The sequence below is a fragment of the Rhineura floridana genome, chromosome 2 (genome assembly GCF_030035675.1).
Source record: "Rhineura floridana isolate rRhiFlo1 chromosome 2, rRhiFlo1.hap2, whole genome shotgun sequence".
NCBI classification, from domain to species: domain Eukaryota; kingdom Metazoa; phylum Chordata; class Lepidosauria; order Squamata; family Rhineuridae; genus Rhineura; species Rhineura floridana.
Genome location: NC_084481.1, coordinates 65410135 through 65435190, shown reverse-complemented (window position 1 = coordinate 65435190; position 25056 = coordinate 65410135). Strand labels below are relative to the sequence as shown.

General features: G+C 42.9%; 1 protein-coding gene across 4 annotated transcripts in view; it reads left to right on the top strand.

Annotated features, from left to right (window-relative positions):
• ARHGAP15 (Rho GTPase activating protein 15) overlaps nt 1-15826 on the top strand; it is a 681588-nt gene extending 665762 nt beyond the window's left edge. Inside the window, exons 14-15 of one of the 4 annotated variants that reach the window (XR_009760509.1) lie at nt 8750-8898; nt 14537-14614. Coding sequence is in view for 1 of the 4 variants with exons in the window: in XM_061608868.1 (XP_061464852.1) it covers nt 14537-14720 (184 nt within the window). In the remaining 3 variants the exon portion in view is untranslated. Of the gene's footprint in view, nt 1-4833; nt 5049-8749; nt 8899-14536 lie in introns of those variants that run through there. The other 3 variants (XR_009760510.1, XR_009760511.1, XM_061608868.1) reach the window with 3 other exon arrangements.
• The last annotated feature ends 9230 nt before the right edge of the window (nt 15827-25056 follow it).

Below are 25056 nucleotides of genomic sequence, written 5' to 3'. Positions count from 1 at the left end.
AGAGCCTTCCTATACTTCAGGTGTGATTTAGAACCCTGGGTCATTAATTAATTGGAATTGCCTATGAGGAGATTTCTGAATAGGGGTTCTGTCATCCTGAAATTGACTAGACTAGATCCTCAGGTCCCTGTCATATATTACCAATAGTGTAGTTTACTCTGTGTAATATAGAAAGATCAATGAAACATTATATGTGCCTTCTGAGGATAGTAATGAGAGGCCATGGCCATGATATAATGCAGGTTGAATTTCCTTTTAAAATCTTCCCCCAAACCTAACACACATTTAGATGAATTTGCTCTCCTGTCATAGGTTTCTGTGATCTTTCCAGCTGCTTCCCCCCCCCATCACTGACGTCTTCTGGAATAACTCTTTCTGTTGGAAGCTTCTAGTGTGATTCACAATGTGACATGGAGTTCATACTCTGCCTTGTTCAAATCTTGTGTATGGACAGCATTCTCCACCAATCGCAGTCCTTTACTTGTCAATGATTACTTGAAGCAGTAACAAGGGTGAAGGATATCTGTTGTGAAAAGTCCAGTTTCAATGTGTTTCCCCAATTTATTTACTGACCTTTGATGAAACAGCCACACTCTTGACCCTCATGAGAGCCTAGGGGGAAATGGCACTGAGCACCAATTCCATATCCTGTTGTTCTGTGGTCTAAATTAAGTGCTAATTAATTACCCTGGCATCTTTGCCATTGCCTGTTAAATTGGATTTAGGATATTCTTTAAGTGTTTAAACAAACATCCTTCCATCTCCAACTAAAATCAGAAGTGTTAATGTTTCTTTTTCTTACAAATCAGTATTTAAAAAGGAAACAAATGTGCCCATGTCCAGTGCAGGTAACACTGAAATTTAAAACAACAAGGACTGGTATTGTCAATTTTGATTAATAGCTCCTCATTAATAAACATCCTGTTATTTATTTTCCACCTGCAGTTGCTGACGTTCCCTGGAATCAATTAACTCATATAATTTGATTTATTTTACAAAGACATTTTTGGATGTGTTGTGTTGATGATAAAGCTTTTTGTGCTTGCAATTCTTGATTCAAAGCGAGATTGTTACCTAAGTGCTTTTTATTTTTTAATGTTGAAAGGAGATGTGGCTTCAGGCAGTCTGGAATTATAAAAGAATGAAAGTAAATTTGAAAACTTAAAGCTGAATTAATAGAGAAGTACCTGTGGCCTACTGGGATGTATAGATACCAGCTCTGCATAGGCTGTGCTATTCACTTTGTTAGACTACAGAATCAAAAACAAATAAGCTCAACAGCTCCATGGCCAAAGGTTACAAAACCAGCTATGAGTCTGCTAATTATTTGTTCTTCCACAAGCAAATGGGATCACATTTCCCCTGAATAACAAATTAAGCAGAATAAGTAACAAATAAGTGGAAGTTGTCCACTCAGGTCAAGAAAGGTATTGTATCAGCCTGTCAGGTATCACCATCACTTTGCACGATCCATGAGTACATTTACATATGTCCAACATTACTGCATGTCTCAAAAATGTGACTAAAATGTGCAGGCTTGTAACTCTCTACCTTAAATTGATATAATTACCATGGTAAGTCAGAATCAAAGAGACTTTCTTTGAAATAAAAATAAAAAATAAAACTGTTTCATTGGAGATATTGCCATGACCTTTGGCTTGGAATACAAATACTTACTGACATGTAATGCTCACCTTAAATAGAAGGCGAGTATTATGATTCCCATACATCTTTGGTTTGGAATTTAAACTGAGCCAGAGGAGAATGCATCTTCTCCCCAGCCAACCACCCAGGAGTATCCAAGTCTCTTTATGGCATCTTGCACCTGGGAAGCCAGCAAAGTAAGGGACAGCAGCTTGGTAAAGCAAATGCCATTTTAAACCAAGTGTGATTTATACAAAATAGATTACATCAAGAATGCTTAGCATGGTAGATGTATCTGTAGGATGATTAACCGGTTTGATCTCTCACTAGATTTTGAAATATATATTTAATTTTTGGTACAAATTCTAAAAATGTTGTATACATTCTTAAAAGTCCTTTATTTGTGTCTGTATGTTTGGTTCTGCAATGGCCTATGGCTCTAGTAATGCATTAACTTCCTTACTTAACACTACCGTTTTGTAGGGCAGTACATTTTATTACTAGGTTATTTTCCAGTACATTTGGCACAGTTAAGGTATGAATGTTGAGCTTCTTCCCAAATAAAGAAAACAAAGTCTTGCTCCTACAGAGAGCCTGAGCCATCAATCAACAGCAACTTGAGGATTAACAGGAGGTCCAAAAAATAAAGCCCATTTGGTGGTCATCCTTTTCCTCTGGTATTTTTGTGACAACAATGCATTTAACTGGCATTATTATAGATCTATGTTCAATAGAGATTTTATTTCAAGCTAGATGAGTTCTCTCCCCCACTTGCCCAAACACACACAGAAAAGTCACTGTGACCACAGAACTAATACCTGCTTTAAAAAAAATATCTACAAATCAATTTTGTACCAGCAAATAAACAAATAGATAAAATATGCATCTTGAAATTGGTTTCTCAGAAAGATCAAGGTGTAGAGTATTAATGGAGGTTTCTGTAAGATTAATCAAGTGCCACTGCACCAAGTAAAGTCAACTCTATTATCCACAATTGTAAATCCAAGAAGCATGGATGTCTTATTCTAATATTTGCAGTAGACTGGACAATTGACTATTATCTAGATTCTTTCAGTGTTCTGTACCTAGCAAATGACAGGAAAATTTCACCGGTTTTTACTTAGTATAAGCAGTTAGTGGGCATTTCTCATATATCCATCCTTCTCTTTTTCAGGGTCAGAGCCTACAAGTTACTTTTGGCTAGAGCAAGGAAAGGAAGAGTGTGGGAAGAGACCTTCATTGTGTCTTTTGTTGATCCCTTCCCACAGGTGCTGCTTTTGTGATACTGACATTAGCAGTGGTCTGTGTAGGCAGATGATTAGTTGCAACGATGGCTGCCATCAGCCCTCAAAAAGCTGAAATAAAACTATAATAGAAAGTTACAAACAACATGAATATGGGTGCAATTAAGACTTACTCTAGAAACAGTGCACACTCTTATGTAGGTTATTGGATAGCTTATTCCAGCATTTTTAGTGTTAGGCAATTTTTCATATTGCTTCATTGCTTTTTTATATTATTGTATTTGTTTTGATACATTGTTGTTAGCTGCCTTGGGCTTTCTTTTGGAATAAAAAGCAGGGTTAGACTAAGACATGGGAGACCAGGGTTCAAATCCCCACACAGCCATGAAGCTCACTGGGTGACCTTGGGCCAGTCACTGCCTCTCAGCCTCAGAGGAAGGCAATGGTAAAACCACCTCTGAATACTGCTTACCATGAAAACCCTATTCATAGGGTCGCCATAAATCAGAATCTACTTGAAGGCAGTCCATTTCCACAAACTTTGCAATGGAATTGGAATTAAATCGCTCCTCTTATAACCCTCAAATATAAACAACAACCTCATTTGCTTTGCTCTACCAATGGCTCCATCTTATCAGCCTATTCCTGCCTTTGCTGTCCTGGTCAAGGATAGACATTAAAAGCAATAGACATTTACTCTTTAAACTCAAATCAAATCCTTTATTTGTGATGTGTCAAAAGATACGTCCTTCCACTCATTTGTAATTTCATTTGTAACTACTGCATGTGTTTTAAAAGTTGCTGTGGAAGAGAAAAGGATGGAAAAGTCACATGACTTGGGCACGGCAGAGAGTTGGGGGGCACAAGATACTGGGCCTTTCATCAGTGGCTCTACCCGCACTACGACACTTTCTCCTAGGTACAATGCAGGTGGCTTCTTTTTTTGCAAGCCTTAGAGTGAGCATTTATTACTCTTCTGTCTCAGCTTTTTCATAAAAGGTGCTGCAACTCTTTTAATTGGCTATAAGATTTTTAAAGATTAACTTGTGTTGGTTTGATTCTATTATTATGATGGCTGGTTTTATGGTTCTTATAGTCTAGTATAGCATGATATTTTGTAATATATTTGTTGTTTTTGTATTTTAATACAGAAGGTGTTTTGTGGGGGTAGACTTATAAATCTTTTAAATGAAATAAAATAAAAGGTCAAGGAGGGGGCAAAGAACTTATAAAATGTTTGGGTGCATACAGACATGTTCAGCAATGGAAGGCAGGGGCCAAAGTGGCAAACTAACATGGAACATTCTTAAGTATGGGAAACATAATAAATACCTCCACCTGGCATGCTGGAGTTCTTAAATGGTCTTCCAAGCAAAGCTGAGGAGGCAATCTTACTGGATTAAAAAACAAAGTGGACACATTCTGTGGGTATTCTAGGGTTTCAAAGGGCACAACTTCATAATAGGGATGGGAATCACATGACTGAATTCTCTTTTGCCTCATCAACTCTGTGCACATAGAAAATTATTATTTCATGGAGAAAGGTTCTAGCCTAGCTTTCCCCTTAATATGAAATGTAAATAAGAAGTTGAACTAACCTATGGACCACTTGGCTCTGATCGGTCCTGTCAGGACAGCATAACCATTCAGATAAGAGTAAAGGGCTATTCCCAAAACAATTTAGGAACTTAGTAGGCATAAGAAAGATTTGCCACTTCAAGGGGAAACTGATTTGTATGCCGACTGCCAAATGCAGGATTCAGGTTTTAGCACAGGTTGGCGTTTGTTTCTTTTCCTGGCACTTGCTAAAGGAGCTGAAACCTTCACAGCAGATGCTCGTGAATGTCTCACCATGGGATGACAAATAAGACATGCTATTTTTTCCCTGCAACCATGGGATGTCCATTGGTTGTATGAATAAGTCAAGTGTTTTTGACCCAAATAGGTCAAGATGAACTTCCAAGGAAGTGGATGGTTATGCAGTGGCTCAGAAAGCCATTCACTGGAGAGCAACAGATTTCTACTATGCAGCAATCAAGGGAGAGCCAACATCCTTATGAGAGGTCATTGCAAGGGAAAGGCATGGGCTGGCTAGGTTGTTTTGGATGCCACAACAATAAAGGCCTCTCCTGTGGTCACCTGCCATACTTCAGATGGCAGGTAAGCCTGATGCTGGCAGTTTAATATATAGACTTCCTTATGTCCCCAAGGTGAAAAAAACCCTATTCATTCTTTTATATGGCAGATTTGCTAGACTTCCTTTTAAATATGAGACATTGTAACCACACTGAGATGAAAACGGTGTCCTGTGTCTTTTTTTTAACTGAAGCGGGTTATAATGTGTTTTATTGATTTTGTTTTAATGGCCAGTTGACCATCCTGCTACATTCATGCCCTACATAGCAGTACATACTCCCCCACCTCCAACAAAAAGATTAACCTGCATATTGGGAAAGTGGCAGGTGCAAACAATACTAAAAGAAGTCGCTATTTCTTTTCAGTTGGTTGCATTCTCAACCTGTGCCCAGATTAGGAGAGCAAAGTTAATATTACCATGCTGTACACAATCATTTATGAAGCCTTCATTTCATTTATAATAAAGATGTTATATTTTAAGAAACTAACTAATAATTAAGCCTGTCTGATTAGTGCCATATGGAGTGTGTTTTTTGTAATGGACACCAAGGCTACAAGCATGAGACAGTGCTCCAGTAATGCTTCCTATTTATATATGACTTTTATTTTATTTTTTTTATTTAAAAAGCCCTAAATGAGCGCTTGTGGTAAACTAGAAGACTGGCAGGATTCCATCACAATACAGTGTTCACTACATGACCCCACCCACTGATATGATAGAGACCTTTCTCTAAGACATAGAACAGATGATGAATCTTTTTTTTTTTTTTTGGTCATTTACTGCAGCTTCTGCAAAATATATTTTAAACTGGAAGACTGAGTTTGGGGCAGAAAGAAATCTAATTTGTATAAAGTTTCTATGGTAGGTTAGTAGAAAGAGTCAATTGCAAGTTGCCCTCTTGTCCTCCTCTCTCCACCCCACCCCCAATAAAAGAGTAAACTATTTTTTATAAAATATTAAGTATCGTAAAATAAAAGCCTATCAGTGAAAACTCAAATATGACACATTTACAGTGCAATCCCATATTTGTTCAATGGGACTTACCCCCAGGTAAGTATGTATAGATCCATTCTTTGTTAGAGATTATATGTGAATTCTTAACATTTTCACAGTAAACTCTTTCTAGCCCAGCAATCTGACATACATAGTTTAAATAAAACAGCTCTATATGAAGCTGGAGCTGCTCAGTGGAGCATGACAGACAGACATATTAGAAATGCCACTGTCATCCTTTGGAGAGCAGCTCATAAGCAGCTCATGTACCCACTGCACCCTCTCATGTTAGACAAGATTGCTGAAGATTATAGGCCAGGCCCTCCCTACCTTGTTGTAATTTGGCATCTATACTCATTTCTCTAGACGTTTTACATGTTTGAGAAGTGTCCATTTATGATGTCTTACCAATAAGATGCCTTGCAGAGAAACCAGGGGAAAAAATGCTTCTTGTATAATACACATAATGGATGAGTAATAAAACGGATTGGTCAACTCTTAGTTATAAATGTAAGGTTGTCCAGAATGTCTTAGGTTGCATTATTGAAGGTTGTTTTTAAACTCCTATAATTTAAACTGAATTGTCTTGCTTTCTCTTGAGAACTCTTGAAGCCTTGCTGCTTGAACCGTGCTAACAATCGTTTATCAGCAGTAATTCACATTGTAAGTTATTGCTGTTTGGGGCCAATTCAAATGTTAATGCTTTTCAAGGGGAGAGTGTAAAAAGAAAAAAAGGTGAAAGCACTGTGACACTACTGGGCAACTGTAATGTTCATATCCCAGTTACCAAATGGTGTGTCCAAAGGAATTAAGACTTTCCATGCTAGTGCCAAATGCTGCTAGCTGTCACAGATTGGCCCCAAATAGTGGGAGAGGGGGCAGTGCAATTTTGATGAGGGCCTGAATATAGAGCTCAAAATATTCGTACAGAAGCCCAAGCCCCCATTAAGTTTGGTGTTGATTTGAAGACTCTTCATGAATTTTGGTTGTCCCACAGGGTAGTAAGCAGCATGCAGGTCAGATCCAGCACCAGTGGTAGACCAGGTTAGGCACTGGCCAAGGGTGCAGGGGATTCAGAAGGGTTCTGGACTCCTCGACAGCATTCTTGTGGTGGGTGGGAACTGGTACTATTTTTGAATGTGAACCAAGCTCAGCTCCTATTCACAGTGGCTACCCACCACCTTATTTTACCCAAAATGCAATGCCCCAGCCATTAGATCTGTAGGCCAGCTCCCATTCCAAAGCAGCACTGCTGCCTACCCAATGCTAAAACACCACCCAGGAGCTGGGCGACAATGACAGTCAATTGTGTTGCTGTGGCAGAAGGGGGAAAAATACTGTGTGGCTACATTGGGGGTTGGGTGTGTGTGTTGAGGAGGTGGGGGAACATAAGTGGCACTATGCTGAGGGCCCCCTTAAATGTGATGCCAGCTCTGGTGCAGGTGGTATGCACACATCCATTAAATGTTGTCACAGCTATGCATTTTTCACAGGTCTCCAAAAAGAAATTGACCCTGGTTTAGCAGAAACCTTGACTTGAGGTTTTCTGTGCTCTTTCATTCATTGCAGTGATATAGGATGTTCCTTCCTAGCACTTGGAAAGGCATCCATACCTTCCATATTAGAAGCAGCCTACTCTACATCTTGTATTAGCAAATAATTTAGCTTGATAGTACACGTTGTGTACTCAAGGTTCAGGGCAAGGCACTTGTAAGACTTAAATAACAGTACAGATTGTGTAGGGGAAATTCTCCGAGGGAAATTTGTTCTTGATTCATGTACAGTGGACTCTATGTTGTATTGTAGTCATCACAAGGACGTGCCGTATAGATGTATATTAGGGATGCCTTGGTTATCCACGAGTTTCTGATTTCCAGTTTTGTTATTATAGTTACTTTGGCTCAGACAAGTATTCCAACCCTCAGTCTGATTCTATCTGAGTTCATTTCTGCCAGGGGAGGGAATAAATAGCAGCAGCCAGACAAACCAACTCTGGTGCATTCTGGTTGGAGGGGGAAGAAGTGATGCTTGGATGGGCAAATCCTTCCCCATGCTTATGGAGGAGGAAAGATATGGGGTTGTCAGCGCACAGAACTTTTCACAAAGACTGACATGCTCCCCTCCCCAAACTCAATTTTATGTAGACAGCGAAGGAGCATTTTAAAAAGTGACATGTGTCTGCCAGCAGTACCCTATAATGTTTGTGCACTCCTACCCTTTTTTGGATTTTTTTAAAAGCATTATATATTAATTTGAATATTTGTATCTTGCCTTGATTTCTCCAAGGTGGCCAACAAGATTAATAAATAAACAGCAACAGTAAACAGTAGTAAAACAACAGCTAAACGATTAAAAACCTCAAAACAAAGTATTGCATGTACTAACGTTCTGTGAAAAAGCAAGCCTATCACAGACACTCCAGAAGCACTTGGGGGGGGTGTATCTAAGAACATTAGATGGAAGAGTAGAAATGTTAATGGAAATAAAGTGTTTGGTTTTGCACATCTATGATCTTCTCCCCTCAACATAAGGAGAAGGAGCATGTTTCAGATACCACAGAAGAATGTTATAGAAGAAAGAACACAAAGAAAGTACTCCTGTGCCTATGAAGAGAAAATATAGTGTTGCTCCACTCCATATTATTTATTTATCCCAGTGCACCATCCCGTCTGCTATTTGGGAACACCATTTTACCTCATTGTTCGCTAACCTCAGGGACCTGCCATTCCAGATATATACTTCGGCAGAGCCCAGCTCTCTTCCAGCCTGGCCTTCTATAGAGCAAACGGAAGTCACCATGCTGATTAACAACTTAAAATCTGGCAAGGCACCGCGGATAGACGCAATACCACCAGAACTGCTAAAGACCCATATTGAATGGTGAGCCCCACTGCTTGCAAATCTTTTCACCAAAATCAATCTTACTGGCAAGCTTCCCCTAGCCTGGCTTGAGGCGGTGGTTATCCCAGTATTCAAGAAAGGCAATAGAGGCGACCCTTCCAATTATAGGCCTATTAGCCTCCTCTCAGTCGTGGGCAAGATTTATGCTAGCCTCCTAAATGTAAGACTGCAAACCTAGATAGAGGAGGAGGACATTCTGGGCTGGGAGCAGATAGGTTTCTGAAAGAGCAGATCTGCCATCGATCACTGCCTAGTATTATGGCACCTGGCGGAGAAGTATATGTGTATCTCCAGAAAGGGCCTTTTTGTCTCCTTTATGGACCTTAAGACTGCTTTTGACTCTGTCCCTAGGGAACTATTATGGGCCAAATTATCACAGACTTCGATAGATAAGCACCTCCTATTTCTGATTAGTCGTCTCTACCAGTGCACTTCACTTCGTGTACGCTGTGGTGTGAATGGTAATCTAACCAATGCCATCTTTGCTAACATAGGGGTGCGCCAAGGCTGTGTCCTGGCCCCTACCCTCTTTAACCTCTTCCTCAATGATCTGAGCAGTTATTGCCTTACTGATAATTTCCATCCTCCTAAATTGGCCGAAACGAGATGCCCCCTTCTGCTCTATGAGGATGATGCGGTGTTATTATCCTTTTCGAAGGTTGGCCTTAAACGCCTCTTACGTGCTTTTATGGCCTACTGTGACAAAAACTTTCTCACCATCAATTTTATAAAATCAGAAGTCATGGTTTTTACACATAGGTTCTCGAAACAAGCATGGACTATAAATGGGCAAAAGATTGAGCAGGTTAGGCAATTCAGATACCTTGGGATTATTTTCTGCTCTTCACTCTCTTGGTCCGCTCATGTCCGGGCCACAGTTTTATCTGCCTATAATACCTCCAAGGCCACCACCCGATTCTTTTATACTAGAGGTGGCCAGTATATCCCGGCTGCTCTCCAAATCTTCAAAGTGAAAATTCTCCCCCAACTTTTATATGGAATTCCTATCTGGGTTACAAGCTTTAGCAGCAAAGTTGAGGCAGTGTTTTCGTGCTTTTTGTGAGCTATATTGGGGTTGCCACGCTGCACCTCTGTGGCTGGACTTCGCCTTGAAGCGGGCTTTACATCAGTTGAGTGCTCAGCCTGGCTCCAGGCTTTTAGATTTTGGGCCAAAGTGGCCTACGCTGGACCTTCCTTAGGGTACTTAAACTTGTTATGGAGGGATTCCTTTATAAGCTCTTAGTCCAACATCTTTAATGAAAAGATAAAGTGTCTTGGTCTTTCACTGGAGCTATTGTCAACCTGGGACCTTGAGGTAACGCATCATATTGTTGGTCAACGTATTAAGGACATTGACCTTCAATTCTCAATGGCCGGAGCACATACATCTTGCTCACCCATCCATTTTGGCTTGAGCTTTTCATTTCCAAAATATGCAGCTTATTTTGAAACTTTGACTTTTTCGCACTACCGATCCCTGTTTACCAGAGCCAGATTTAATTGTCTTCCCTCTGCAGTATTAGAGGGCCGTTTTCAAGGAACCCCCCTGGAAAGGCGTCTATGCTTCTGTAAATTGGGGGAGGTTGAAACAATTGGACATGTCCTACTTTCCTGTGAACTATACAGGGATGCTCGATCTAGACTTATTTTTCCAATCACCAAACCCTTTCCCGGTAGATCTATTGAGTGGCTCGTGCAATATCTTCTGTCTGACAAGGATAAAGACACTACTGAATTAGTTGCGAAGTTTCTCTATGTAGCTCAGACTTTACGGAAAAGGCCAATCTGTACTACCGTGGCCTCTTGCTAAATTATTATCGTTATTACTGTATTTGGTTTTAATCTTGTTTGTTTAACTGACTGCTTAATCACTTGTGTTGTGGGTCTATGACCGCATAATAAAATTTGTTTTTTAAAAAAAAATATTTATTTATTTATTGTATTTATATACCGCCCCATAGCCGAAGCTCTCTGGGTGGTTTACAATAACTAAAAACATTAAAAACAAATATACAAATTTAAAAACACATCTTTTAAAAACAATTTAAAACACAATGTAAAACAATTTAAAACTAAAATGCCTGGGAGAAGAGGAAAGTCTTGATCTGGTGCCGAAAAGATAACAGTGTGGGTGACAGGCACACCTCGTCAGGGAGATCATTCCATAATTTGGGGGCCACCACTGAGAAGGCCCTCTCGCTTCTTGCCAGACTCCCAGCTTCTCTCGGAGGAGGCACCCGGAGGAGGGCCTTTGATGTTGAGCATAGTGTACAGGCGGGTTCGTATTGGGAGAGGCTTCCCATCAGATATTGTGATCCTAGGCCATGTAAGGCTTTATAGGTTAAAACCAGCATCTTGAATCAAGCTCGGAAACATACAGGCAGCCAATGCAAGAGGGCCAGAATCGGTTTTATATGTTCGGACAGTCTGGTCCCTGTTACCAATCTGGCTGCTGCATTTTACACAAGCTGCAGTTTCTGAACCGTCTTCAAAGGCAGCCCCACGTACAGGGCATTGCAGTAATCTAGCTTGGAGGTTAGCAGAGCATGGACAACTGAACCCAGGTTATCCCTGTCCAGATAGGGGCATAGCTGGACCACCAACCGAAGTTGGTAGAAAGCAGTCCGTGCCACGGAGGCTACCTCAGCCTCAAGTGACAGAGATGGTTCTAGGAGAACAACCAAGCTACAAACCTGCTCCTTCAGGGGGAGTGCAACCCCATCCAGGACAGGTTGGACATCCACCATCCGGTCAGAAGAACCACCCACTAGCAGCATATCAGTCTTGTCTGAATTGAGCCTCAGTTTATTAGCCCTCATCCAGTCCATTGTTGCAGCCAGGCACTGGTTCAGCACATTGACAGCCTCACCTGAAGAAGATGAAAAGGAGAAATAGAGCGGCGTGTCATCAGCATACTGATGGCAACACACTCCAAAGCTCCAGATGACCACACCCAACGGTTTCATGTAGATGTTGAAGAGCATGGGGGACAAAACTGACCCCTGCGGAACCCCATACTGGAGAATCCAGGGTGCCGAGCAATATTCCCCAAGCACCACCTGCTGGAGCCAACCCACCAAGTAGGAGCAGAACCACCACCATGCAGTCCCTCCCACTCCCAACTCAGCCAGTCTTCCCAGAAGGATACCATGGTCGATGGTATCAAAAGCCGCTGAGAGATCAAGAAGAATCAAGAGTCTCACTCCCCCTGTCTCTCTCCCGACAAAGGTCATCATACAGGGTGACCAAGGCTGTTTCCGTGCCAAAACCAGGCCTGAAACCTGACTGAAATGGATCCAGATAATCAGTCTCATCCAAGAGTGTCTGGAGGTGGCCCGTAACCACTCGTTCCAGGACCTTGCCCAGGAATGGAACATTTGCCACTGGCCTATAGTTATTAAGATTTTCTGGGTCCAGGGAGGGTCTCTTCAGGAGTGGTCTCACTACCGCCTCTTTCAGGCAGCCAGGGACCACCCCCTCTTGCAGAGAGGCATTAATTACTTCCCTGGCCTAGCCAGCTGTTCCATCCCTGCTAGCTTTTATTAGCCAAGAAGGGCAAGGATCCAGCACCTGCCCAAGCACCTTGTCAACATCCTCAAGCTGTACCAACTGAAACTCATCCAAGAAATCGGGACAAGGCTGTGCTCTGGATACCTCGCTTGATTCACCTGCTATAACACTGGAGTCTAAGTCCTGGCAAATGCTAGAGATTTTATCCTGGAAGTGCCTAGCAAATTTATTACAGTGGGCCTCAGATGGTTCTACCATGTCCCTGGTGCCAGAATGTAATAGCCCCCGGACAATTCTGAAGAGCTCCACTTGGCGGCAGATTGATGATTTGATAGCGGCAGCAAAATAATTGTTTTTTTGCTGCCATCACTGCCCCTAAATACAGCTTATCATGGGCACTTACCAATGTATGATTGCATCCACTAGGAGTTCGTCTCCATCTGCACTCAAGCCATCTCTTATATTCTTTCATCGCTCTCAGCTCTGGGGTATATGATGGAGCTGTATGAGCTCTCCACAGGAGAGGGCGCTCAGGAGCAATCATGTCAACCGCCCAGGTCATTTCTGTATTCCACAGTTCAACCAGGGTTTCGACAGGAGCACCAGCCCTATCAGCCAGAAAACTCCCCAGAGCCCTTTGGAATCCATTCGGATCCATTAGTCCCTGGGGACGGACCAAGTTAATAGGTCCCCCACCCTTGCAGAGGTGAAAAGCCACTGTAAGTCTAAACTTCGGCAAGCAGTGATCTGTCCATGACAGAGGGACTGATGCAAGGCCCCTCACATTCAGATCACCAACTCCATGTCCAGTTGCAAAAACCAAGTCTAGAGTATACCCTGCTATGTGTTGGGCCAATGGCATATTGGGACAGTCCCATGGTTGTCATGGAGACCATTAAATCCTGAGCTGCCCCGGATAAGGTGGCCTTGGCATGGATGTTGACATCCCCCAGAACCAACAGTCCGGGGGATCTCAACAGTATACCCAAAACCACCTCCGTCAGCTCAGCTAGGGAGTCTGTTGGGCAGCGGGGTGGGCAGTACACCAACAGAATCCCCAGTCTGTCCTGCTGACCCAGCATAAGGTGCAAACACTCTAGCCCTGTAGTCACATGGAAAGGGTGCTTGCAGAGGGAGATGGAGCTCCTATAGACCACAGCAACCCCCACTCCCCAACCCTCAGGTCTACCCTGATGCTGAATCATGTACCCTGGCAGGCATAGCTGGGAGAGACTGACTCCTCCCTGCTCACCCACCCAGGTCTCGGTTATACATGCCAGATCAGCTGCCTCAACCACAATTAAATCATGAATGAGGGAGATCTTATTATGCACCCATCTGGCATTTAGGAGCAGCATCCAGAGGTCTGAGAGCTGGCTGATAGGGCAGCCAACAAACCTACGGGTGTGGGGAGGACCGGAACAAGGCACAGTCATTAACTGCCTGGGCCATGTTCCCCTTACCTGGCAAATCTTCCTCACAACGCCATATCTCCCTCTATCCATCACTACACTAATTGGGGGGCCCTCAAGTCTCCCCACTTAGCTCTGAGTCCTCTCTCCCAGGCACATGACTCAAGACCCACAAAAAGGCAGGCAAAGCAGGAGCTGCCTCAGCCAGCCAGCTTATGTATCCCCTCCAGAGAAGGGACAGGTGGAAGAAATCAGCCACGGGACAGGTCCTGCAAGGCGTGACACCTGCCGAGCAGACGTCCAACAGGGAGAGGGTGGTGGTGGTGGTAGCCGAGGAGGAGCAGCAAGCAAGCAAGCAGGCAGGCAAACTTGCAGGCAGAGAGACAGCAGCAGCAGCAGCAGCAGCAGCAACTGGCTCTCCTTCCCTGGACGATGGTGGTCCTCTTCCTCCTGCAGGCACTGGGTCTTTTGGATATTAGATCCAAAAATATCATTTCCACCATAGAGTGTACCTTTATTCATTATATTGCCAACACTCTAATAATTTAATGAAGAGTTCAGTCGTAATTGAAGCACCACTGAAAAATGAAACTGCCACTGCATTTTATGTTTAGTGACTATTTCTTCCAGTTGAATACATGTTTTTAACCAATTAAATTATTTTCTCTCTTTTTTCTTTTTTTTCCTGCCACCAGGATAGCAGCCAAAGAGAACATGAATCTTATGTCACATCAAAGTTTAGGAATTGTTTTTGGACCTACGCTCCTTCGACCTGAAAAAGAGACAGGATCCATGGCGGTGCACCTGCTGTACCAAAACCAGATAGTTGAGCTAATGCTAAGTGAATACTCCAAGATCTTCGGCTCCGAGAAAGACTGACAGACAGAGAATGTTACTGAATATATTCACATCTGTCTTGATATCTAATATTTTTACATTTCTGTAAACATCTTTCTGAAATATTTCTTTTTCCTTCAAGTGACAGATGCCTCATTTTGTGAAAACTTAATGATGATTTTGTCTTTAAATTTCCAAACATTGGAATAAAAATATATTGTCAACATTTGCTTATATGTACTAGCATTAACCCTTTGCATGAGTCATTCTCTGCCAGCACACTCCCCAGGGCTTTGCCATTTTGCATGTCTTCATTTTACAGCTGGGATTTGAGAATACGACCAAATCCCAATGAAATATTGCTTAGAGACATATGCAGTGGCACTCTCAGACAAGCAGGGTTGGAGGTTAATGGATTTAAATTGGCCTTTGGAACAAACAAATTGGTATACTGATACAGTCTATCACTTAGAATTATTTTTAGTGTACATACCTGTTATTGTGTGGAAAATTATAAACACATGATGAATGCTACTTCTTGCTGAATAGACAAAGGTTCAAAACATTGTCATAGATTTTCAAATACCCATAACAAAAATTCAGTCTAAATCATCACAGCTTGGAGTATTGTAAACATTCTGTTTGCAAACTTAAGGATGAAATTAATCTCTGACCCTTGTTATTTCAAATGAAGCAGCAGCAGCAGTGCATCAGATACCCAACTGCTCATTTTGAATGCAACATCCATGTTGAATTTCCATCAGTTTATACGACTTTGCTCTTTCCCTAGCTATGTCATGTTTTGTAGAATTTTTATTATTCTCCCGAAGATGCTTTATTGGTGAACTGCATTAAATTCATCTAGAAATAACTTTTTAAAAAGCGTTTTCATATGCCCTTAGGATTACTTGGCTAGACTTGAATCAGTTTATACATTTGATGGTTAGTTTCAGTTGTCATGGATAAACAAAAGGGTAACTGTCTAGAATATAACAAATATTGTTTTATTCTGAAATGTATGTTTCCAGCTATACACATCTCCTACCCTGTTTTGTAAAAGTATTCCACTGATAAAATGTAGTCTTATGTTTGACAGCTTTTTAATCAAGTTCAAAGAGAATAAACAAAACTAATCCAGTGTGGTAAAAGAGTCTGACTGGTTATCGATTTGTTCATAAAGTGAAAAATAAACCATGTAAATAAAATGTGTGAAAATTCTAGAAGCAAATGTTTTCAGCAATTAACCCCCCCCAATATAGGATTAATGCATAAATCTGCTTTGTATGAGAGAGATGTCTCTAGTATCAAATCTAATAGTCAGGAATTACAATGTCATTGTTCAACACTGGTTTACAGCCTGCTACATTAAGTAGCTGAAGTTGTGCTTTCAAATGATCATCAAGGAAAACAAATGTACAAGGATGCTGCTGCTTCATTAAACAACTACAAGCTCCAGTATTAATGGGTAAGATGTGCAGAATCCACAAGTGAAAAAAGAACTAGGCTACTGCTGAACTAACAACCACATTACTAACGAACAGGAAGGATGAAGAAAAAGACAGCAACAATAGCCAGTCATGGGATAGTCGTGTGCCGTTGTAGGATGTCTCAGTGTTGATGATGCATGATGTGATTATCTTCCTGATGAACAGGTGGCTGTTTCTGTCATCTTTGGCAGTGGTTATCATTTGCTAAAGGGAAGGGGGATTACATGGCTGGAATCATATCCTCATTCCCCAAGAGGTCATTAAAGGGTGCACAAGTAGTCCCTGTGCAGAAAAGTGATCAGTGTTGAGATTACACATGGAAGGACTTGTTTGACGACCTTAGTTAAGTGGATTCAGCCAATGTGCCTGAAATGTACCTATGCCAAAGTTCCTGAATGCATGTTAACCACATTTGCTTAAAAATAATGGGTAGAAAGGCATACAATTAGTTTTCATCCAATTCCTTGTATTTGTGGCTATAAGACCCTACACAGGAGGAGAGGATTTTCTCCCTTAGGTTGGTACAATGGGTTATTTGGCAGAGCACAATATGCTGAAAAAGTAAATGTGTTTCACATTGTCTCTAAACAAGAAGTATCCCCCTTTTTATTATGGAAATGCAGTTTAGTAAGCTAAATTCCAGATGCTATTTTGTCTAAGGCTGTTGGCGCACTAGTTGCTTCAAAAGCAGCCAGAATGGTTTTTTTGGCTATGTTTTGAAGCAACTCTGTCCTCTGCTGGCCACACCTCCCTTCCCCACCGCTGACTTCAAACCTTTCAGGGCTGCCCACAGCAAAGTGTTGGGCCAATCACAGTCTCTGCCTGAGCCTGCAGCAAAGCATTTCCATACCTGGAAGACAAATGGGTTGATTTACCAATCAGTTGCAAAATCTGCCTGAAGATCAATTTTTAAAAATAAATAAATATTGGAGCTGATACAACCAGAGTTTTAGAGTTAAAAGGGATGGGGTTTCACTAGCAGTGTGTGCCCCAGTTTTCAGGAAAAAGAGGTAGAGATACACTGAAACTGGCATAACAGTGTGCTCTTCCCTGATTTGCCATTAGTCACCATGTGTGAAAATCACAAATCCACAGAGCAAATCCTGTCTCTGTGATCATACCTCACTTTAGTATCTCAAAAGGCTCTGTCACAGGCACATGATTAACTTTGTTCATCCTACAGCATACTTAAAAAGTCATGCAGGACAAGTTTGTGCGTGTTTACTCAAAAGTAACTTCCACTGTTTTCAGTGGGCTTACTCCCTAGGAATTGTGTTAAGGATTGCAGCCTTATACAAATAGCGTAGCAAGGAGTACAGCAAAGCAGGATATAAGGTCAATAGCCCTCTTGTACTCATCCCCAGATGCTGCAAGACAAAACCAAAGCAATGAATGTATCATTTTACAGTAAGAAGCACGGTGTTTTCCACCTAATAAAAGAAACCTGAAGCATAAGAAATCTCTGTGTTAATATATATTGGGGGGTTATGTGTCCTACTTTACAGAGAATACGCCTCTGAAAGACTGTTAAGAGTCTTTTCTGAAGGCATCTTCTATTTGAGGAGTGCCCAGTCCAAGTTTGGTTTAAAGATAAAAGAACCATAAAAAGAGAGTACAAGAGACTTGAAGTTACCTACTTAGCAGCAGCACCCGGTTAGCAGACTAAACTAGCACACCTCGTATCCCCCCTCCGCTCACTATGGTAAGATATATATCTACATATAATTATACTTGCTATTTCTAAATTTGTGTCTACGGATATAAATTACCATATGTAAGTTTTATGCAAATTAGTATCCTCTTTCATCCTCTTTTTTGATGCTGCAAATCCTCTTTTTGGCAATGCATAAATGAGGCCTCACTCACCGCATCGCTGATGAGCGGGGCCTAGTTGAAGCCGGAGGCGAAGCTGCTGCCTCCATCTTCAGATGGGGCAGAGTTGCGCGTCGCAGCTATTACGCGCGCGCGACGTACAGCGTGAAGGAGCAGGGCTTAAGGGGCTATTTAAGCCCAGCCGCCCCTTCCTACCTCCTCTTTGCCAGCGCGATGTCGAGGGACAGGACGGAGAGGAACGTTCGACAGAGCAGCGAAGAGCGGCGGCGGTGGCCATTTTGTTGCCGCGTGGGGACAGCTAAGAGCACACTAAGCTGCTGCATAGTTTCGGTGGCCATTTTGGCGCGGCCGCGTGGTCGGCACCATTTTAGGCGCTTGTATTGCAGCACACAGCTTTTCTTTCTGGCCGATTTAGGCTTTTTTCGTTCACTCTTTTGAGGGTGGGGGGTAGATAGGGGTGCCTGGAGGAGCGACTGAGGTTGAAGTGGGCCTCATAAAAGGGCCTACCCAGCCGAATACAGTGAGCCCCCCCCACCTCGGCTGGCAGGAGAGGGAGAAATAGGGTGCACTCAAACAGTGACACCTTAAGGCTGCCTCCCAGCCAGTTAACAAGAACACACCACAATTACATTTGAATTTATACAATAATACAGTAGTGTGTGATTTCACCAGACAGTCAGTGGCTTGTGATAGTAGACCTACTCCGGCTGGGGATTATTGATAAGTAAAGGCCTCCACATAAGGTTTTTGCATATGGTCAGAGGCCTTTTACAAATAACAATAAATTGTTTATAAATTACTATTCTTGGGAAAGGGGTGGTATTAAGTAGGCATGCCATCCAAAAAAGGAAGAGGGGGGTCAAAAGGTAAGGGCAAGGCTGTCAGGCAGCCAAAAAAATGCCCCCCGGCACCTGGCTCTTCGGACGAGGAGGAGGCGCCGCCATGGGCCGCCATCCTGGCGCGCATCGAGGCTTTAAAGCAACGGGGGAGGGTGACACCAACCCCGGCTCCTGGGCTACAGCCTGTTACGGAGCAACCGGCCACTCCAGGGACTTCTACTGGGGGAGTTACCAGGCCAAAGCGCACGAAAGCAAAGGCTCCAGGTGGCTCACATATGGGGCAGCGGCAACGGGCTAACAGTAATATCCTTGCTTTGATTTTAGCCAGACTTAACGCTCTTGAGGCCCGCCCTGACTCTACCCAGCTGGTGAGTGATGGGCAGGTGGCTCCCCCTGTGCCAGCGGCAGCAATAGGGACTGGAGGAGAGGTGGCAACACCCCAGACTGGAGTGACATCAAAAGCTGTGGTGGACTGCCCCGTTGCTGGTTTGGCTGCGCCGCTGGTGGGAACAGGTGAGTCTGCCGGGCCTGATCTGGCCACTGGGTCGCCAGGCTGGGGGTGGGCTTTTCAAGGCCCATGTGCTACCGGTCCAGGGACGGTGTCTGCTGCTCCTCCTAGATTGGAGGTAAATAGTACTACTCAGCCACAGCTCCAAGCTGCATGTAGCCAAATTTGGCAACATGCAGGCATGGGACAAGTGCCGGCACCTGCGGTGTCACCTGGCAGGCCGGCCCTAACAGGCACACGGGCTGAGGAGCAGCAGGTATCCTCTACACTGGTAAACCAGGGCGATTTGTCTGACCCATTAGGGGCTGTTGCAGTTAATGCTATACCCTTTGGGGACACGTCCATCACCTTAGGCTTCCACCTGCTCCCTTCAACGAAAGAAAAAATTTGGCGAGGGGAGTATGTCGACGTATTTTCCCTTTTATATAGGGAACATCCTAAGCGGGACAAAGACAAGGACGCTGTAGGTGATGTGGAAAGGCCCAGACGTAGGAGGGTGGACCGCACATGGGCCAACTGGTTGCCGGCGTATTTAATATACGCTGGAGTGCTGATGGAGAGACAGCCCCAAAAGGGCCTGTCTCTCCTAAAGTACTTAGATATAATCTACAGAGCTTATGTGGAGTTCTCAGGACTGGCCTGGCTGTCCTATGATGCATTTCGTATGCGCGGGGCATGCGATGGGTCTCTGCCATGGGACAAAAAGGAACCAGAGCTGTGGCTGCAGTTTATGACTGCGGCCCATGCCATGACGGGCAACAGGTGTGATAGTGGGCACCTAATGAGCAGGCAGTTGACAGCTACCGTTCCCCGCACTAATGTGGGGCAAGGGGTTCAACAACGGCTGCTGTGCTGGGATTTTAGTTCCCGGGGAGTCTGCTCAAGAAACCCGTGTCGGTTCTGCCACGAATGCTCCATTTGTGGGGCAGCACACCCTTGTACCCCCTGCCCCAGAGGCAGATTTTATAGAGGAGGTAATAGGGATCAGCAGGGAGGTAGAAAGCAGCCCCCACCTGGGGCTGCTCAAGCAAAAGGGCCCCTCCCCAATTAAATTGCAAGTTCTGCAGACCTTGCTTGCTGGTTACCCAGCAGCTGGTGATGCGCGTTTTCTTTCCCAGGGGTTTTTGTTAGGCTTCCAAATTCCTTATGGTGGGCCAAGGGCCGCCTTCATGTCACAAAATCTAAAATCAGTTATAGGCATGGAGGCAATTGTACAAATGAAAATTGACTCTTTTTTGGTGCTGCAAATCCTCTTTTTGGCAATGCATAACTGGCCACCTTTTCAGATATGCAGTTCTCAGCATGCAGCTTTGACATATGCAGCAGAATGCTTCAACATGAGTTGAGGGCAATGCTTTGTTTTCTTTCGTTTTGCTTTAGAATATGACATGGCCAGTCTTTGAAAAGGGCTAGGGCCCAACCTTGCACAGGAATAATAACTTGACTCCCCTACGCCTACCCCAGCTGCTAAGAAGCATATAACAGGTATATGTAAGGCTTCTCCGCTGCAGTGAAGGAGTTTCAACAGACTTTCTGCAGAGATGGGGGCAGGGGGTGTTTGTTAGCTTTACCCAGCCTTTCGCAGCCTTTTTACATTAATTTCCAAGCCATACAAGATGTTGCACTGTCAACTGCATGTGTTTTTTCCCTCTCTCTGGGTAACATTCATTCATTTTTTATATTTTATATTTTTATATTTCATGTATTTATATGCCATCCTATAACTACTTTCCCAGAGAGTATGTGCAAAATACATGATAAAAATTGTGTACGTATCCACTGAACTTACTTTCTTCTATTACAGGAATTAAATTATATAAAAAAAAATGGGCATAGGAAGACTTCAGGATATTTATTTGGTTGTTTAGTTTATTATTAAATTTATATCTCACCCTTCCTCCCAAAAGAGCTCAGCCAAATTACAATTCCCATGCCAGAAATAGAATCTGCCAGGTTGTCTTGGCATTCCCATGGACTAACATAAAACCACCATGCCTAACAGATCGGGGCAGGGGGGGAATCTGTGGCAGACCAAAGACCTTCCAGGTAATTGCGACCAGGACAAGCACAGGATTTTCCACAATGAGAGGGACATCAGCTCTGGCATAATTGCAAGGCCTATTTTGGAGGGAACCAGGAAAACTAGGTGGCTTAGGATCTTGTGGATCCATGGTGTATTCAAACCTGCCCCAACAAAGCCCCATCTCTCCCCCACTGCTGGCACAACACTGCCAGTGGGATATCTGCACCCCTGCTGTGTGTGTAAGTGCTCTCCTGCCAGTGGGCCTCCCTCTCCACCAGTGGAGTAGCACTTACAATTCTTTTTATCCAGAGCTTGGTATTAATTAGTTACAAGTAACGAATTACTTGTAATTTATTACTTTTTTCAGTAACGAGTGGGTAACTTCATTACATTTTGCTGGTAATAGAACGAATAGTAACTTCATTATTTTTGAGGAGTAATTGTAATGTTTCCAGCATTACTTATGAGCATTACTTGGGGGGGGGAGAGCAGGGGAAGTCTTCTGCTCCTCTGATTTGTGAATAAAAATTGTGTGCTTCAAATTGGGCTTCTGTGCAGTGTCGCTCTTCCCTTGTGCTGTATGGGTGCTTAGGAGGCAACGAGGGAAGAGGTGGAGAGTGAGACAGGGTGGAGAAAACAATTGTTTAAAAATTGACAGGACTGGAAGGAGAAAAGAGCTGGAAGCAATATATATATATACAAAAAAATATGTGTGTTGGGGTATCATCATTGCTGGGGGTGAGGTGAGGGGATGTGAGATTCTGTTATGCCATTCTGTTAATCTTACGGATAAAAAAAAATTATTCTACTACCCTCTGTGTGTGTGTGTGCTTATTTTTAATGTTGTTTTCGGCTACTTAGATGTGCAGCAGCCAAGGCCAGCACCTTGTAGGCATTTTTTTAAAAAAAGTAACTAAAATGTAATTGTAGCAATTACTTTTGAGTAAAAGTAAAGTACTCAGTTACTTTCAAAGCAATTGTAATTGTAACGGTAATTACTACCTTTGGGGGGCCATGTAACTGTAACTGTAATTTATTACTTTTTAAAAGTAATCTTCCAAGCTCTGTTCTTACCTCAGCCAGGCAAATGACCCTCTACTATTGTTTGGGATCATGCTCTAGAAAAAATTATCCTGAAGATCCAGGGGTTGTCCAGAATGCCAGCCGAGGAGGGGTCATGCAGTTTTCAATGTAGAAAGTAGGGGGAAAGATTGATAGTTCAATGGCTCATACCAAAGATGTTTTAAAACAGAATAGCAATGCTTTAGCCATTCTTTCGTTCACAGATGTATCAGATGTGAGTAGATATACCCTCCATGTTTACACATGGAGGGAATGCTTCTAATTTACATTACAGCCAATGTATACACCGAAGCAGCTTTCACACCCTTAAATCACACATTGCATGGAGACTCTGCCACATCTAGAGCCATCCTTATGTATCGACATGCCAGAATCCCTGGCTTTCAGTTCACCACTGCAAACACAAGCAGCATTTCAGATAGCAGCAATGGGATGCTGGGTGCGGAGGAGAGAACAGTTTTAAGCAACATCCAGTGCCTTGCTCTGAGATATATTCATGGCTAAACTGTGAAATGGAAATGTTGTTAAAATATTAATTAATTAATTAATCCCATAAATAAGATTGTCATGATAGCAATGTTTATGGCACAGGGCAACCCCCCCCCAGTTAATATTTATTTTTCCAGTTTTGTAATGCATCAAAAGCAGGGTTGCCAGGTCAGAAGCATCCCAAAACCTGAGATTTGAGGGGCGAGCCCTAGTGATGTCATGGGGCGGGCCCGAGTGATGCCATGGGGCGGGCTCAAGTGATGTCATGGGGCGGGCCCCAGTGATGTCACGGGGCAGGCCCCAGTGATGTCATTAAGCATGATACATTAAGCATCAATCACAGTTGCTTGGAGCATACAATTAAAAAAATATATCTGATTGGAAATTAAGATAGAAATCTTAGCTAAAAGGTGGAGCCTGGGTAGGGAACATTTAATCTAGCCTACTTGTTTTCAGCAAGAAGAGTTAAGTGCCTTCAGGCTAGGCCAGTCACCAGAAGGTCACTGTAGGGACAAAGGAGCTTAGTGTTGTGGAGATGTCAGATGGGAGCATTCGGGAGTAAAGATGGATGCTCCTGAAAGCTACAATTCTAAACACACTTACTAAGGTATTAAGCCCCATAGAACTCAACAGGACTGACTTCTAAGCAGATATAGTTTGGATTGTGCTGTTGGTAAACCTTAACTAGGGTTCTTCTGCAAAGACATCCATATCCAAGCAGGGTTGGCAACCCCCTGCCTGGAATACCCTGCCCTTATCTTTTAATGTGGCTGCTCCAAACTTTGTTTTACAGATTTGACCCTTTACTTCAGAAAGAGGTCAGAGAAATGAGTAAGAGTAAGAAGTATCTTTTAAAATTGTTCTTTTCAATTCACTCTTGAATGCACATCATACCTAGGGCAGATCCACACCATTCATTTAAAGCACATTCAACACCAATTTGAAGCACATGAATCCCACCGGGACTGCAGTTTGTTAAGAGCTTTAAACGTATTGTGTAAATCCACTTAATAAATTTTGCCTGCATGTAAATTTTTTTAATTAATTTTTCAAAATGGAAATGAGCTATAAACTGTAGTGGGTAACCATGGGTTACTCACCATCTCTCAGCCTATCTGCCCCTCAGGATGAAAACAATGGAGAACCATGACTACCCCAAGGCATACTTAATGTAAAGGAAGTATTGTACAACCATAGTGTGAAATTGGATACTTATAGAGACATAGTATGACAAAACTGGGCAGAAGTAATGAGTAGGGTACCACAGGGCTCGGTCCTGGGCCCAGTGCTCTTCGACATTTTTATTAACGACTTGGATGAGGAGGTACAGAGCATGCTTATCAAATTTGCAGATGATGCAAAATTGGGGGGCATAGCTAATACCATGGAAGACAGAAAGAAAATTCAAAGGGACCTTGATAGGCTGGAGCATTGGGCTGAAAACAACAGAATGAAATTCAACAGGGATAAATGCGAAGTTCTCCACTTAGGAAAAAGAAACCAAATGCACAGTTATAAGATGGGGGATACTTGGCTCAGCAATACGACATGTGAGAAGGATCTTGGAATTGTCGTTGATCACAAGCTGAATATGAGCCAACAGTGTGATGTGGCTGCAAAAAAGGCAAATGCTATTTTAGGCTGCATTAACAGAAGTATAGTTTCCAAATCACGTGAAGTATTAGTTTCCCTCTATTCAGCACTGGTTAGGCCTCATCTTGAGTGTTGTGTCCAGTTCTGGTCTCTGCACTTCAAGAAGGATGCAGACAAACTGGAACAGGTTCAGAGGAGGGCAACAAGGATGATCAGGGGACTGGAAACCAAGCCCTATGAGGAGAGACTGAAAGAACTGGGCATGTTTAGCCTGGAGAAGAGAAGACTGAGGGGAGATATGATAGCACTGTTCAAGTACTTGAAAGGTTGCCACACAGAGGAGGGTCGGGATCTCTTCTCGATGGTCCCAGAGTGAAGGACATGGAATAATGGGCTCAAGTTGCAAGAAGCCAGATTTCGACAGGACATCAGGAAAAACTTCCTAACTGTTAGAGCCATACGACAATGGAACCAATTACTAGAGAGGTAGTGGGCTCTCCAACACTGGAGGCATTCAAGAGGC